The sequence below is a fragment of the Sciurus vulgaris genome (assembly GCF_902686455.1).
Source record: "Sciurus vulgaris genome assembly, chromosome: 17".
Lineage (NCBI taxonomy): Eukaryota > Metazoa > Chordata > Mammalia > Rodentia > Sciuridae > Sciurus > Sciurus vulgaris.
Window position 1 is genome coordinate 36,785,974 of NC_136478.1, and position 16,333 is coordinate 36,802,306.

Here is a 16,333-nt window from a genome sequence, read left to right on the forward strand (position 1 = left end):
ATGAAGTTACTCATTTAGCTGGTTTGGTAATAGTGTAGAGGTTATTTTTTAAGTGACTTTAATGCTACGTGTGGGACTATTTACAGATTAAATGATTTAATGCCTAGGATTAGTCTAATAGGTAAAGGGCAGAAGTGAGGAGAGACATAGTTTAAACAAGATTGAGTTGATAACTGTTAAACTTGGGATAAGTAGGTATACAATTTATTTTGTCTGCTTTTTAGTGTATGAAGATTTCCATAATGTCTTAGGTTATCATAAGATAATATTATAAACAGTTCTTTGTTAATAAAAGTATAGAAGAACTAAATATATAACCAAAAGAGAAAAATATACCTGAAATTTTAAAAATCTTCATTATATGTAATTTCTATTAGAATGGAGGTGATAATCAGTTAAATTGAAAGATAAATTGTTAGAAATTGTCCAATCTGAAATACAAAAAAAATTGGAAACCAATTAAGAAGCCTGTACTGTAGGACATTTTCAGTAAGCCTAACATTTATATCATTTAAGTTCTAGAAGGAACAGAGATTAATAAAGAACAAATATTTGAAGAAATACTTGCTAAAAGGATCCAAGTTTGGTGAAAGACATGAATTTACAGATTTAAGCTCAGTGAACACCAAAGAGAATTTTAAAAATTAAAAAATAAAAAGAAATAAAAATTTAAAAATAAACAAACCAAGACCTACACACATCAAAACCAAATTAATTAAAATCAGAGATTGAGATCTTAAAATCAGCCAGACAGAAATGGTGCTCTCTAAGGAAGCAGTAATTTTAGTAACTGGGTTTCTCTTTAGAAAATCATGGAAACCAAAGATGGTAGTTCAAAATCTTTTTAAGTTCTAGGAGCAAAAGAAAAAAAAAAAAAAGTACAAAGTAGGTGTCTTGACAAATTTTCCCTGAGGCAGAGGTGGTTCAGGGAACATTTCTTGAGGTGTTAGCAAGAATTGAGTAATGGAAACTCCTAATTAACTTTAGGAGCATAAATTGCTACAGTCACTTGGGAGAGCTGTTCAGCATGCTCTGTTAAAGCTGAAAAGTGATATGTTACAACATAGTAAGTACAATTCTAGATAGATACCCAAATGAAATCATCATCTATGTAATGAGCATGCAAGAATATTGTAATATTGTAGCAATATTGTGAATTTTAAAAGTGAAAGCAAACTAGAATTCCAATAAGAGGATGGAAAGTGGTTTATAAGTAATAAAAACTTAAAATATGTAGAATAATATTATGTAATTTTTAGATTCATAAATATTAAAATACAGTAATTATAAATAAAACTCAAGATTCATAGGAAGGGTAATGGGAACAGGCTTTAGTTGTATCAGCAATATATTTTTTATGTGTGACAATATTTAATATTTAGATATTTATTTCCATGAAATTAAATGATATTTCTTAGAACTCCATACTCTTTTTTTATAGATAATTTCAAATTCACAGATATTTAGGAGCATAATCTGGATTATTGGCTGGTAGAGAGTGTTACTTTTAATAAATCAATATTTTGGGTACCAGGGATTGAACTCGGGACTCGGCCACTGAGCCAGATCCCCAGCCTATTTTGTATTTTTTTAGAGACAGGGTTTCACTGAGTTGCTTAGCGCCTCACTTTTGCTGAGGCTGACATTGAACTCATGATCCTCTTGCCTCATCCTCCTGAGCTGCTAGGATTACAGGCATGTGCCACCACACCTGGCTAATAAAGCAATTTTTTAGGTAAAAAAAAAAAAAAAAAGTTACATACAGTTGAGTTTTCAAAAATGACTTCAGTCCTTTTTAAAAAATGTTAAACACATGAGCAAACTCCTGGTGTTAAGAAATTTAAAGAGAAAAGATTAAAGACTACCATAACCATTGAATACTTGAAATAGTATAAACTAGTTAATGGTATTTAAGAAAAATATTCTCTTAAAATTATTTTTTATTAAAAGCACAATGTAAATAATTAAGACATCTTAGTCATTTAGCTGATCCTTAGTTTTGCTAGTTCATAGTTATACTAAGCTACTCACTGTCTCCTCTGAGTGAGTTACACTGAATATGACTGAGCATGTGTCCTCTGATCGGAAGACCTTAAAATCTGAAGGAGGACACAATTATAGTATTAGGGATACCCACCACCATAGAACTATGAGAAGAGTGATTTGGTTATAAAGAATAATAGAGAATCTATAAGATCCAATGATAACATTTAAGAAAACACAATTTGTATGTTAAAATACATGATGAAGATTTTATAAAGTTTTGGAATGGGAAACCTATTTCATGAAAAACTAAATTGTCTGCCATTCTCATGGAAGTGGCAAGCTGGTCATTTCAAGTAAACCAAAGTTAGTCAAACTTTGAGTTCTATTTTTAGTTCTTTGCTGTTAGGTTTCATGCCCTCAAAGTAGTTTAGAAGGTAAAAATATGTGACAGTTTTTTTTTGTTGTTTTTTTTAAGCCCTTTAAAATAAAAGGGTAGGGCGACTTGTCACTACCTCAGGAATAATAACTAGAAAGTGTGTGTTCATTGTATGTCTTCAGTGGCAATTTAGAGGAAACCTTTATTCTTCACTCAATGAATTTTTATTTTAATTTTAGAGTGACACATGATCATCTACAGCCATGTAAAGTGTGTGTGTGTGTGTGTGTGTGTGTGTGCGCGCGCGCAGCACCCTATGAAGTAAGAAGACACTTTAGACTTAGACCAACCTGGGTTCAAAACCTTGCCCTGAATAACTCTGGGCAAGTTCCTGAATCTCTCTCCATAAACAATGATACCTACTTCATGAACCTCTTCTAAAGGTTAATGGTTTGTCTTTTTAAGCCAAAAACGTAACGGAGTAGAAGAAAATTCAAACAAGAATGAGCCAATGAGCCAAGTGTATTTTAAGAAATAACTTGGTACCAGGTATCAGACTCCTTGTAAAATTTGAATAAAGAAGATGCTAAGGGTGTTTACTTTGAAAATATAGTTAATACCCTCCAATCCAAAAAGTTTTAAGGGGTAGAGTGTTAAAATTAAGCAATTAATTAGCAATTAAGTGTGCAATGGTAGAATAGTGGGTAAGTGAATGGGAAGACATTGTAAGAATGAGCATTGTTCCAAGAGTGTAGATAATATTTTGATAGGTTACAGCAAAAATAGGATATACGTATCTTCTATATCTTGTGATTAAACTGAAGCATTAAAATGTACTGAAAAACTGAAAAGAAACTAATCACATTGTTAGAAAAATAGAATTTTGAGTGATTTATTTCCTCTATCCATCAGTACCATGAGATTGTTTTATAATGAGGAAACTGCAAGACAGTTAAAGCCTCTTGTTGCAAGACTTATCTTTGTAGACAAAACACAGACTTCAAGTTCCTTAATACTTCATTTTATTATTAACACACCAAAGAAACATACCATTAGTCTTAGACTTTTTAATTAGTTATCAGTCGTTATTGTATTATTCTGTCAACTGTCAAAATTCATGTCTACCATGTTGACTGTGTATAAAAGTAGAAAAATTAATATTTTTAAAGCAGTGTTTTTCTTTGTTTTAATGTTACAGATATATTTGAGGTTCCTAGATTATCAAATGGAGCACTCAAATGAATGCAAGAGAAACTTCGTTGCAGTATATGATGGAAGCAGTGCTATTGAAAATCTGAAGGCCAAGTTTTGCAGCACTGTGGCCAATGATGTAATGCTTAAAACAGGAGTTGGAGTGATACGAATGTGGGCAGATGAAGGTAGTCGGCTTAGCAGATTTAGAATGCTTTTTACTTCCTTTGTGGAGCGTAAGTAAATAATTCCTATAGCACTGAAATCTTTTATGAACTTTTTACCTGTTCATGCTACCATATTGCACATTTACTTTTGAAAGTGTAGAAATGATTGTCTCAGTTCCTGTTCTCAATAAATTGACAATCTTAGGTGAAAATACTGTGTTCACATAAATTGCTTTAAAGTTGTGAACAAATGGTAGGGATTGCAGAAAATGGAGACTTACCTTGCTCTCAAGAAAGATGACAGAAACCCAAGTAGGGAACCAGCCTAGGTAGGTTCCATCAGTGGATGAATGGATAAAGAAAATATGGTATTTATACACAAGTGATGTTTTATTCAGCTGGAAAGAAGAATGAAATTATGTTACTTGCTTGAAAATGGATGAAACTTTGAGAACATTATGTTTAGTGAAGTAAGCCACAAGTGAAAGTCAAGGATCATATGTTTTCTCTCACGTGTAGAAGCCACAGAGGAAAAAGGAAAAGTGAAGGTGGGGAAGGGGCAATTATGAAACTGGAAGGGAGATCAGAAGAGTAGAGAAAAGAGACCAGGGGAAGGAAGGAGGGCCAGGAAAGAGGAAACACTAGGGAGTGATATTGGCCAAATTATATTGTTATATTGTGTGCATGTATGAATATATAGCATCACACCATTGTGGTACAAACTAGAATGACCAACTCAAAAATATGGAAGGAAAAAAAAAAGATCTTTGAATTTAAAAATAATTATCAGTAGTATTAATTCATAAATATAATAATTCATAAATAATTATCCATCAGACCTTGATCATCAAAGATTTATTAACTTTTTTTAGAGCTTTATAGTTAAACATACTAGTTGGATTAACCCCTATAAACTCTCATTGTAAAAATCACTATTTGTTTTTCAGTTGTGGATTTATTAATTTATTAATTTATCTTTACATTGACTGCAATATTCTTGTTCCATATCCTAGATCAGTGCTCCCTAGTAAGAATATACTACTATCTGCAAATGCAAGTCACAGAAGTATTTAACATTTTCTAATAGCCATATTAAATCATAAAAAGAAATGAGTAAAACTAATTTTAATATTTTATTTAAACTAACATTCCAAAATATAATAATTTCCCAACATATGATCATTGTGAAAATAATTACTGAGATATTTTACTTTTTTCTTTTCATTCAAAGTCCTCAAAATCTGAGGTGGATTTTAACATCTCAACTTGGATTAACCAAGTTTTTTTGATTTATTTTTATTGTAAACAAATGGGATACATGTTGTTTCTGTTTATACATGGAGCAACAGCATACCTTTTGCATAATCATTCATTTACATAGGGTAATGGTGTTTGATTCATTCTGTTATTTTTTCCTTCCTCCCAACCCCTCCCACCCCTCTTTTCCCTCTATACAATCCCTCCTTCCTCCATTCTTGCCCCCCTCTGACCCCCCATTATGTGTCATCATCCGCTTATCAGCAAGATCATTCATCCTGTGGTTTTTTGAGATTGGCTTATCTCACTTAGCATGATATTTCATGATCCAGTTTCATCCATTTACCTGCAAATGCCATAATTTTATTATTCTTTATAGCTGAGTAATATTCCATTGTATATATATACCACAGTTTCTTTATCCATTCATCAATTGAAGGACATCTAGGTTGGTTCCACAATCTGGCTATTGTGAATTGAGCAGCTATGAACATTGATGCGGCTGTATCTCTGTAGTATGCTGATTTTAAGTCCTTTGGGTATAGGCGGAGGAGTGGGATAGCTGGGTCAAATGGTGGGTCCATTCCAAGTTTTCTAAGGAATCTCCACACTGCTTTCCAGAGTGGCTGGAATTTGCAGCCCCACCAGCAATGTATGAGTGTACCTTTTTCCCCCAAATCCTCTCCAACACCTATTGTTGCTTGTATTCTTGATAATCACCATTCTAATTGGGGTAAGATGGAATCTTAGTGCAGTTTTGATTTGCATTTCTCTTATTACTAAAGATGGTGAACATTTTTCATATGTTTGTTGATTGCTTGTAGATCTTCTGTGAAGTGTCTGTTCATATCTTTAGCCCATTTGTTGGTTGGGTTATTTGTATTCTTGGTGTAGAGTTTTTTGAGTTCTTTATAGATTCTGGAAATTAGTGCTCTATCTGAAGTATGAGTGGCAAAGATTTTCTCCCATTCTGTAGGCTCTCTCTTCACATTGCTGATAGTTTCCTTTGCTGAGAGAAAGCTATTTAGTTTGAATCTATCCCAGTTATTGATTCTTGCTTTATTTCTTATGCTATGGGAGTCCTGTTAAGGAAGTCTGATCCGAAGCCAACAAGATGAAGATTTGGACCTACTTTTTCTTTTGTAAGATGCAGGGTCTCTGGTCTGATTTCAAGGTCCTTGGTCCATTGTGAATGACTTTTGTGCAGGGTGAGATAGGGGTTTAGTTTCATTCTGTTGCATATGGTTTTCCAGTTTTCCCAGCACCATTTGTTGAAGAGGCTATCTTTTTCCATTGCATATTTTTGGCACCTTTGTCTGCTACAAGAAAATTGTATTTATTTAGGTTCATGTACCATTGATCTACCTGTCTGTTTTGGTACCCATACCATGCCGTTTCTGTTTCTGTTGCTTTGTAGTATAGTTGAAGTTCTGGTATTGCGATACCGCCTGTTTCATTCTTCCTGCTAAGGATTGCTTTAGCAATTCTGGGTTTCTTATTCTTCTAGATGAATTTCATGATTGCTTGCTCTATTTCTGTAAGGCACATCATTGGGATTTTAATTGGAATTGCATTGAATCTACATAGCACTTTTGGTAGTATGGCCATTTTGACAATATTAGTGCTGCCTATCCAAGAACATGGGAGATCTTTCCATCTTCTAAGGTCTTCCTCAATTTCTTTCTTCAATGTTGTAGTTTTCATTGTAGAGATTTTTTTCCTCATTGGTTAGATTGATTCCCAAGTTTTTTTTTTTTTTTTTTTTTTTTTTTTTTTGAGGCTATTGCGAATGGAGTTGTTTTCCTCATTTCCCTTTCAGCTGTTTCATCGCTTGCGTATAAAAATGTTTTAGATTTATGCGTGTAGATTTTATAGCCTGCTATTTTGCTGAATTCATTAATGAGGTGTAGAAGTTTTCTGGAGTTTTTTGGATCCTCTAAATATAAAATCATATCATCAGCAAATAGTGACAGCTTAAGTCCCTCTTTTCCTATTTGGATCCCTTTAATTTCTTTAGTCTGCCTAATTGCTCTGGCTAGAGTTTCGAGGACAATGTTGAATAGAAGTGGTGAAAGAGGACATCCCTGTCTTGTTCCCATTTTTAAAGGGAATGGTTTCAGTTTTTCTCCATTAAGAATGATGTTGGCCATGGGCTTAGCATAAATTGCCTTTACAATGTTCAGGTATGTTCCTACTATCCCAATTTTTTCTGGTGTTTTGAGCATGAAGGGGTGTTGTATTTTGTCCAACGCTTTTTCTGCATCAATTGAAATAACCATATGATTCTTATCCTTAAGTCTATTGACATGACGGATTATGTTTATTGATTTATGGATGTTAAACCATCCTTGCATTCCAGGGATGAACCCCACTTGATCGTGGTGCACAATTTCCTTAATATGTTTTTGGATACGGTTTGCCAATATTTCGTTAAGGATCTTTGCATCTATATTCATCAAGGATATTGGTCTAAAATTTTCTTTCCTTGATGTGTCTTTTCCTGGTTTGGGTATGAGGGTGATATTAGCTTCATAGAATGAGTTTCGTAGGGTACCCTCTATTTCTGTTTCCTGGAATACTTTGAGAAGTATTGGAATGAGTTCTTCTTTGAAGGTCTTGTAGAACTTGGATGAGAATCCGTCTGGTCCTGGGCTTTTCTTGGATGGTAGATTTTTAATGGCTTCTTCTCTTTCATTGCTTGATATTGATCTGTTTAAATTATGTCTGTAGAAATTTGCAATGTCTTCGGTAGATTCTATTTTGTTGGAATACAGATTTTCAAAGTAGCTTCTCATTATGTTCTGTATCTCAGTGGTGTCTGTCGTGATATTTCCTTTTTTCATCACGAATTTTAGTAATTTGAGTTTTCTCTCTCCTTCTCTTTGTTAGTGTGGCTAAGGGTTTGTCTATTTTGTTTGCTTTCTCAAAGAACCAACTTTTTGTTTTGTTAATTTTTTGAATTGTTTCTTTTGTTTCAATTTCATTGATTTCAGCTCTGATTTTTTTTTTTTTCACTTCTGCACATCTTTATTTTTTATTAAGTTTATTATTTGTCATTGCTCTTAGCTTCACATTACGATTCCATGTGTTGTCAAAGTCTTTTTCGATTCTCATTTTGGTAAAATAAATAGAGATAAATGAACTCTAGGTCGGTGCTCTCTCGAGCCTGTTAACTTCATGATTGAGTTTTCGCATCAGAGCTGTAAGACCCCGCCCGCGTGGTGCTCGCGGATGCACAGCATGCACGGGGGCGCCAGTGGGCCAGGGAGGGGGGTCTCGCCCCCTCCAAAGCCATCTGCACTTTGCCAGTGGTGGTTTTGTCTGAAAACTAACAGAAATGCAAGTTAGGTTGCAATTGAGCTGACGGTAGGTCAGCAGCTCTGTGTCTGTGGGTGAAGCTCAGCTTCTGGAAGGTTCCAGGGTTCCACCTACTGGAGATCCCTGCAGAGCTGAGGGGGCATTGGGGGGGTAGAACTTGGGGCGTCAGGACTTTGTACGGCCTTCCTGACTCCAGGCTGCTTGTGCTCCCGGGTGAGGGGGAGGGCCTTCACCTGGGAACCTCTTGGTGGACAGCTCATTTCCTGGGGGCAGCAGAGGGTCTCCTCCTCTGTCCTGCCTTGTCCACCCATCTGGCTTGGGGTTGGCTCAGAGCTGCCCTCAGGGCTCCATCCACCTGAAAATGTCTTGGCCACAACAGCTGTCGCCCACCACACGAGGGGCCGGGCCTTCCTGTCCTGACTCACTCAGACCCCACTATTACAGGTCTCCGATCGGCAGAATCAATTAAGCCGTCTCATTCCTCATCTCTGAAAGATCCTGATTCCCAAGGAAAAGGGACATGCTTTTGAAACGCCATCATTGTGGTAGTGTTGTCTGTATGCAACTGGCAGCAATTCTGTGCTCCCTCCCAGGGTTCAGCATCCACCTGGCTCCCCTGAAACTGCAGTGCCCTCGCACACGCCAGCAGGCCAGGCCCCCAGGGCACTTCTGCATCACGGACTGCAAGATGCAAGCCTTGGTCGCTCCAGCGTGGGGCAAGGGCTGAAGACAGGCTGGCGCCACCCACAAGCCCACTTGGGGTTCCCTGCACCTCTGCACCTGTTGTGACGAGCGTGCACGGCAGGGGCCACGGCACCCATGCACACGTGTGCCCCACGTGTGGCTGGGGAGGCTGTGCCTGCACGTGTGTACATGTGTGCAGGCACACGGGGGTCCTGGTCACGGTCACTGCTGCGGGAGAGCAGCACTTCAGGGACGAGCCTGCAGGGCTGGGGCAGTGGCTGACTGGTGGGGACCTCCTCGTGTGTCCGGAGCCTCAGAGCCACGGGCCCTCCTGCGAACACCTTCCTGTGAGAAAGGCCCAAACCAGAGTCCCAGGGCCTGGCTGTGCAGGGGAGCCCCTCTCCTCATGCCACGACTCCCCCCAGCAGGAGGCCTGCAGCTGAGCGGCCCCGGGGCCAGCTCGGGCTGCTTCCTTCACACGCTGGCTGCGGGGTCTCCTCCTCCGCCCCGTTCTCCTGCACCTCCAGTATCTGCCAGCCTGCTCCCAGCAGTTCCAGGCTCAGGCCTTGAGGGGACAGCGGGGCCAGGCCAGGCTGGTGGGGCCGCTCGGAGGCTCATGGGAGCCCCAGTGCAGCTTCTCTGCCAGAGCGCTGTCATTTCCGTAGCTAACGCTCCGATCACATGGAAAATAAAATGAGTCTGCCCCCTGAAAAACCCCGGAAGAACGGGACAGGAAGGCCAGGCCGCGACGCGCCGCGTGCTCAGGAGTCCTCGGAGCCTGGGTGCTGCTCTCGGTGACAAGGGACGTCAACAAGGCCCTCCCCGTCCCCCGTGCCTGGACCTTCTAGACATTGTAGCAAAGAGAAAAGAAGAAAGCACATGGCCCCTCCTCAGTTGGCAGCAGCTGGGCCAGAGGCCGGCGTGGCGGCGGCGCCCACCTGCAGCGAGCATGGGGTTCACTGTGTGCATGGTGGCCGCAGCCGGCAGGAACCCGGTGCCACTATCTGATGCGCTTCTCCACCGAGTACATGGAGATGTAGTAGTCGTTGCTTCCCACGGCCAGGTGGGGCCAGTGCGGGTGGAAGGCCAGGCAGCTGATGGCCCCAACTCGCTGGCCCATGAACCCGTCGTAGTACTTGATGTTGTTGATGAGCTCGCCATTTCCATTGTAGACGGCGGTGAACTGGTTCATGGAGCCACAGGCGATCAGGTTTGCCTGGGGGTGGATGTCCAAGGACGTCAGGCCCTTCACGATCTGCAGCACGTTCACAGACTCGGGCATCGGGGGATCGAAGAAGCGCACGTCTCCGTTGACACTCACGCTCACGATGTGGCCCTCGGGGTGCTTCTGCAGGTGGGCCTTCACCACCCAGGCCGTGTGCTCCCGGTAGGTCATAACGCGGCATTCGCTGAGCGCCATCCTCCGGTCGTAGACTCGGATGGAGCCGTCGCCGAGGCCAGCCACGATGAGAGAGCGGTGGGAGTCACAGGACAGACTTGTCACGCAGCTGTCGGCGCCGGTGGGGATGTCCTGCACCTTCGTTTCACGGTCGGTGTCCCAGATCCGGACAATCCGCACATCCCCTGAGCTCATGAGGAGGCCAGTTTCTTGCTCCCAGTCCACCACCATCCCAGCTCCTCGTGTGGTTGGCAGCATGTCTGAGAGCCCCTGCCATGCAGTCACCATCTCTGGGTTCTTCTCCAAATCAGCAAAGTTCTTCCAGACCCTGATGGCACCATCATCTGTGGCTGTCAAGAGAAGGGAGCAGTCCTGGCCATTCAGGTACTCCATGGCGGTGACCCTGGTGTACCGAGGGTTTCCATTGTGGAAATAATCCAGCTTTTCCCCTTTCTCCCAGTCCCAGAAACAGATGCTGTCCTTGTCAGCCACGGCGATACACGGCGTAAAGGGGTGGAACTTGACCACGGAGGGGACACCAGGGTTCCTATTCAGAAATATCTGGTCATCCAGTCTGGTGATGCCCTTCTGGATGACCTGCTGCGCCTGCTTCCTGACGCGGGTGTTCCGCAGAAACCGCCACTCCCGCTCCTTGTGTATCTGGCTCTCCAGGTCGTGTTCTTCTGGGATCTTCATGACAGGCTGTGCAAAGTAGCGGGCGCTCCAGTCGCAGAAGCCCGTCTGCATGGCGGCACAGATGAAGCTCTTGTGTCCAGCAGCATCGTCCGCGTCATCCGCCATCTGATCTGGACCCTTGTCAAACATCTTCCGCGTTCGGGGGAACTGGTGGGAGTGAGGGGTGTACTGCGTGCCTGTGGGGCCCGTGGGGCCCGGGCGGCCAGAAGGCAGGTTGCGACTGACTGGCTGCTTGGCCACATCATTGGTCAGGCTGCAGCTGCTGGTGCTGGATGCTGGCGGGGAGCCTCCCACCTGGTGGATGTGCATGCCCTTATTAGTGGGGCTGGCTGGTGCCGACTGGGTCAGAGAGGAGGTGTCAAGGATGCGCTGGGGCCGGGCGTTCACGGTGGCCTTGTAGGCGATGCTGTTGAGCACTTTCATGGCTAAGTCAGATACCTCTGGGTAGGGATCCGTGGCCAGGTGCAGTAGGACTCTCCAAATCTGAGTGTAAACACTGTTAAAGGAAACTCCTATGAGGGAGTTGAGGGCAGAGTAGGAGCTCACACGGCGCATCTTGTCGATGGTCTCGAAGGACAGGATGTACTCCTCGTTCTCAGGGCTGCCCAGCGTGCTGCTGGCGCTGCTGCTGGTGCTGAGGTTCCCAGGGGAGAATGCCACCGAGCTGCCCGATTCTTCCGTCAGGCTCAGATTCTGCAAAGACTTGTTCAGGCTCCTGGCCGTGGTGACAGCTCGGATATTTCCATAGGAGCTAACAGAGCGAAGCCTGGGGGTACACGGACTGTCTCGAACTGAGGTCAAACTCCTGCCCTCTGTGGCTGCGGGAGACGGCAAGGGGTAGTTCTTTTCCTCTTCCATAAACTGCAGGGCCACAGTGCAGAAATTGCTCTCGTACTGCACCACAAGATGGCTCAGAGCCACCACCAGCTCCTTCCGGACCATGGGGCTCCCATCGTTGATCAGCTGGGCCAACATCATGGCCACATTGTGGTTGATAGTAGTCGAGTGGTCTGTTCTCTCAGCAGAGTTGCCCACAAATGTGCCAAGGGCAAAGACGGCTGCACATCGGACCTCAGGAATAGGGTCAGAAAGGAGGCTGTAGAGCTTCTCGTGGGCACTGTCCCTCACTCCACACCACCTCGCTGAGTCGAAGTTCTGCCAGATCCGGCCCAGGCAGATGGCCACCCATTGGCGCAGCAGTGGGTGGGGGTCGCTGAGCTGCTCTAGGCAGATGGCAATCAGGTTCCCCTGAAGGCAGGCCTCCTGCCCTGTGGCGTAGCTGTTGACAATCACTGCAAGAATGAAAGCTGTCATGGTCCTGTGTTCAGCACTGTCCACGGCGAGGATCTTGGCCCAGATGAAGACGAGCAGTGGCCGCAGCTCTCGGGCTGAGCTCTGAAGCAGCTTCAGCACGTATGGGAAGATGCCCACCGACAGGGCCAGGCTCACTGCCCAGGGACCCAAGTCCAAAAATCTTCCCAGCAAGTCCAAGGCTCTGAGCCGGTGCACTTGGCTTAGCAGCACCTGTAAAACGATGGGCAGCTGCTCAGGGGGACTCCTGTTCTCCACACCCATGGTGAGCCACACCTGGAACGCAGTCAGCTGCTCAGCGAAGAATGGGCTGTGCCTGAAGGCAGTGCCTTCCTCGATGATCGTGGGCAGCTGGGAGAGACAAATGTCCACAGCGAGGTCCCAGGCCTGCCACATCGCATGCATGTAAGTCGGCGGGAGACGGGGGCTGCTGACAGGGGTGCAGTTGTATGACCTCATGATCCTTTCTGCCAACAAAAAATTTCGAAACAGACTCGCCACCAGTAGGTCCTGTCTGAAGAGCTTTTGGAAGAGATCGCGGGGGAGCACGTTCCATGCGATGGTGTCTGTGATTGCTGTGAAGATCCAGTTGAGCTCACCCAGAGGAGTCCTCCTGTCATTCAGCCGGCCAGGGATCCAGCGCAGGGCGATCTTGATCGGGGTGGTGAGGCAGGATGTGAACAGGTCGGCCAGAAGGTCGGGGATCATGGGCAGGAGCTCGTTGGCCTCGCAGGCTGCCAGCTGAATGCAGTTTTTCATCGATGGGGGCAAAGGCATCTGGGCAAGTGGGTGGTTTGGGTTAATTGCAGCTACCTCCAGCTCCTGCTCCCTCTGCAGAGCAAACTGCTTGAAGGACTTGACGATCAGGCCAGCGTTAGAGCAGTCATAGACAAAGATGGACGGGCTTCCCATCCACGTCTGCAGGTCGTAGATAGACAGAGGGATATACTGAGTGTAGTTCTTGTTGAAGACCCAGACCTCGCCATTCACCATGGGCCTGGGCACGCCATGGCCGTTGTAATGGAAGAGAACCCGCTCCTCCTTGGCGTTTCGGCGCAGCGACGTGCACAGCTTCTTGACCTCGTCCACAGTTGGGTCCAGGCTCTGCTTGTACCGGGCCTTCTGAGGACAGGTCATGCTCCCGATGGCACAATCGCTTGGGTATTTTGCTGTGGTGGTTCGGAGTTGACTCCATGGCACTGTGTCTCCAGGGAGGTCATCTCTGCAGTGCTGTTGTGTGCACAAGCTGTGCCAAAATAAGAAGCGCACTCGCAGGTGGGTGTGTCCATGCTCCAGCAAAACTATCTCCAGGCTCTTGGTCCTCCCACCAGGACGACTCGCCCTCATACACAGCCTGCACGGGGTCATGGCCCAGACTCTTCACACGCAAAGCCCATGCAGAAGGAGCAAAGAAAACACCAAAGCAAATCCCTTCTTTTCTGGGCAAGCGGCAGTACTGTAGCTCAGCAGTCAGGAATCCGACGGCGATGGCCTCCCTCACAGACAGGGTCTCTGCAGCACGCCGCACCGCGCAGGCTGCTGTTCTGTTCTTCCACTGTCGAGCATGAAAAGGTAACTTCACAGGCAAACAGAACAACGCAGGGCCTTGGCTGCCAGTTCTCATACTGCTTCTGTAAATTTGCACCGATGGTTTCCAGAGCTTTCTGAGGACCCATTGACAAAGGATCGATCCAGCACTCTAAGCGGGCACAGGGTGTGGTCTTCACCACGTCAGGAGGGTCCACACCGACGTTCAGGCACAGAACTAAGGCCACGCTGACTGTCTTCATCATGACCTAGGGGGTGGGCTTCCTCCTCCCTCAAGTCCTCCAACACCTGGGACCATGGCTGACATGAAGGGAGAGTGTCAGGCTTTTTCAGAAGAGCGATGACTGAGACCCACCCTACTGAGTGGTCTCTGAAAGCAGCCTTTAGAAGCACCAAGAAGAAACTCCATACTCCTGAGACAGGAAGTCCACTTGGTGAGCCATACCTGGCGATCCTCCTGCCATAGCTCTGAGTCACTGGGGTTACAGGTGAACGCCAACACACCAAAATGTTACTTTCAAGGTGTAAATTTTAACTTTGTCTTCTTTTAAAGTATTACTACTGGCCTATAATGGCATCTCCGATCCTTCATCCTCCAGCTCTGAGCTAAGGATTTGGAGCCTTCGATTTTCTCGCAGTGCCTCTTTTTCATAAAAGCCAGAGGCAAGTTCCAATCTGTAAGATCGGCCTCGTCTTCCTCCCCAAGTCCCAGAAGGGGCGACTGCAGCATTTCGGACTCCATCAGGGGGGGGAGGGGGCGGGGGAGTCCTTGGCAGCAAGCGCTCGAGAACCTCCAGCCTTAAAAACTAGTGTGTACCAGGATTACCGAAATAAGATACAGAGACGGGGAATCGGAAAAGAAATGGGTGGAGAGTTTACGGAGATCCTTAATCAGCAAAAAGTCCGGGACCCTTTCTCTAACTCTGCGCGGGAAGTCGGAGTGGGGGAAGAGCCGGTGGGAAACTGGGCAGCACAGACGCACGCACGCCGGGGTCCCAGGCCGCGCGGGCTCGTCCGAGGCGCTCTGCTCCCGGAGGGGCTGCGAGCCCAGCTGTCAAGGGCCGAGAGACTTAAGGCCTCGCGACGACCCCGCTCTCGGCCTCCAACGCCTGGCAGACCCGAGGACGGGGACGGGCAGGCCGCCCGCCCTTGGTGCCGGTTCCCCGACTGCGCTGACCCGACCGAGGTCTCCGCCCGAGGAGAACAGGCTCGGCGCGCCTCGACTCTCGTGCGAGCGGTCTCAGCCCTGCGGGTCCCGCACTCGCCGGAGCTGCTGCGGCCGGAGCCAGGACCGGCCCATCGTGCTCGCCCGCGGCCGGCTCCTCAGCCCCCGGGTCCGCGCGACCTGGCTGGCGCTGGCCTTCGGCCCCCTGGCTCTCTCCTACCGGAGGGCGAGTCCCGAGAAGCGGGCGACACCGACCCACGGAGAAAATGGGCAACCAGGGCTTGCTGCGCTAGGGGAGTTTTGCCCTCTGGCTTGGAGCTACAGTGAAACTCCTCTCATCAGCACATCAAGGAGGACGCCATATTGCCAAGGCCCGACGTGCACCGCGATCTCAGCTCTGATTTTAATTATTTCCTGTCTTCTACTACTTTTGCTGTTATTCTGTTCTTCTTTTTCTAGGGCTTTGAGCTGTAATGTTAGGTCATTTAGTTGTTGACTTTTCATTCTTTTCTGGAATGGGCTCCATGCAATGAATTTTCCTCTTAGTACCACTTTCATAGTGTCCCAGAGATTTTGATATGTTGTATCATCATTCTCATTGACCTCTAAGAATTTTTTAATATCCTCTGATGTTTTTTGTTATCCATGTTTCATTCAATAGCATATTATTTAGTCTCCAGGTGTTGGAGTAATTTGTTTTTTATTTTGTCATTGATTTCTACTCTCAGTCCATTATGATCTGATAGAACACAAGGCATTATCTTTTTTTTTGCATTTCCTAAGGGCTGCTTTGTGCATAACATATGCACAAAACCTTCTATTTTTGAGAAGGTTCCATGTGCTGCTGAGAAGAAAGTGAATCTGCTCGTTGATGGATGGAATATTCTATATATGTCTATTAAGTCTAGGTAATTGTGTTATTGCGTTCTATGGTTTCTTTGGTTGGTTTTTGTTTGGAAGATCTCTCTAGTGGTGACAGCGGTGTGTTAAAGTCACCCAGAATTATTCTGTTGTGGTCTATTTGATTCCTGAAATTGAGAAGGATTTGTTTGATGTACAGGGATGCACCATTGTGTGGGGCATAAATATTTACTATCCTTATGTCTTCCTGATTTATGGTTCCCTTAAGCAGTATGAAATGTCCTTCTTTATCCCTTCTGACTAACTTTGGCTTGAAGTCCACTTGATCTAAGGATGGAAACCCCCGCTTTTTTACTGAGTCCATGTGCGTGGTA

The 16,333-nt window shown here is 45.2% G+C and overlaps 2 protein-coding genes across 3 annotated transcripts in view; one reads left to right on the top strand and one right to left on the bottom strand.

Annotated features, from left to right (window-relative positions):
* The window catches only part of NETO2 (neuropilin and tolloid like 2), a 77,577-nt gene that overhangs the window by 30,334 nt on the left and 30,910 nt on the right, over positions 1–16,333 (top strand). For both annotated transcript variants that reach the window (XM_079117649.1, XM_079117648.1), the window contains exon 7: positions 3,561–3,789. In XM_079117649.1, coding sequence (XP_078973775.1) covers positions 3,561–3,789 — 229 coding nt within the window. The remainder of the gene's footprint in view (positions 1–3,560; positions 3,790–16,333) is intronic.
* On the bottom strand, positions 9,813–14,675 carry LOC306647836 (regulatory-associated protein of mTOR-like; the record flags this gene model as incomplete). Its single annotated transcript, XM_079117376.1, has 3 exons — positions 9,813–13,507; positions 13,993–14,175; positions 14,514–14,675. 3 exons carry the CDS (start codon positions 14,673–14,675, stop codon positions 9,980–9,982), a joined length of 3,873 nt encoding a protein of 1,290 aa, XP_078973502.1. The 3' UTR covers positions 9,813–9,979.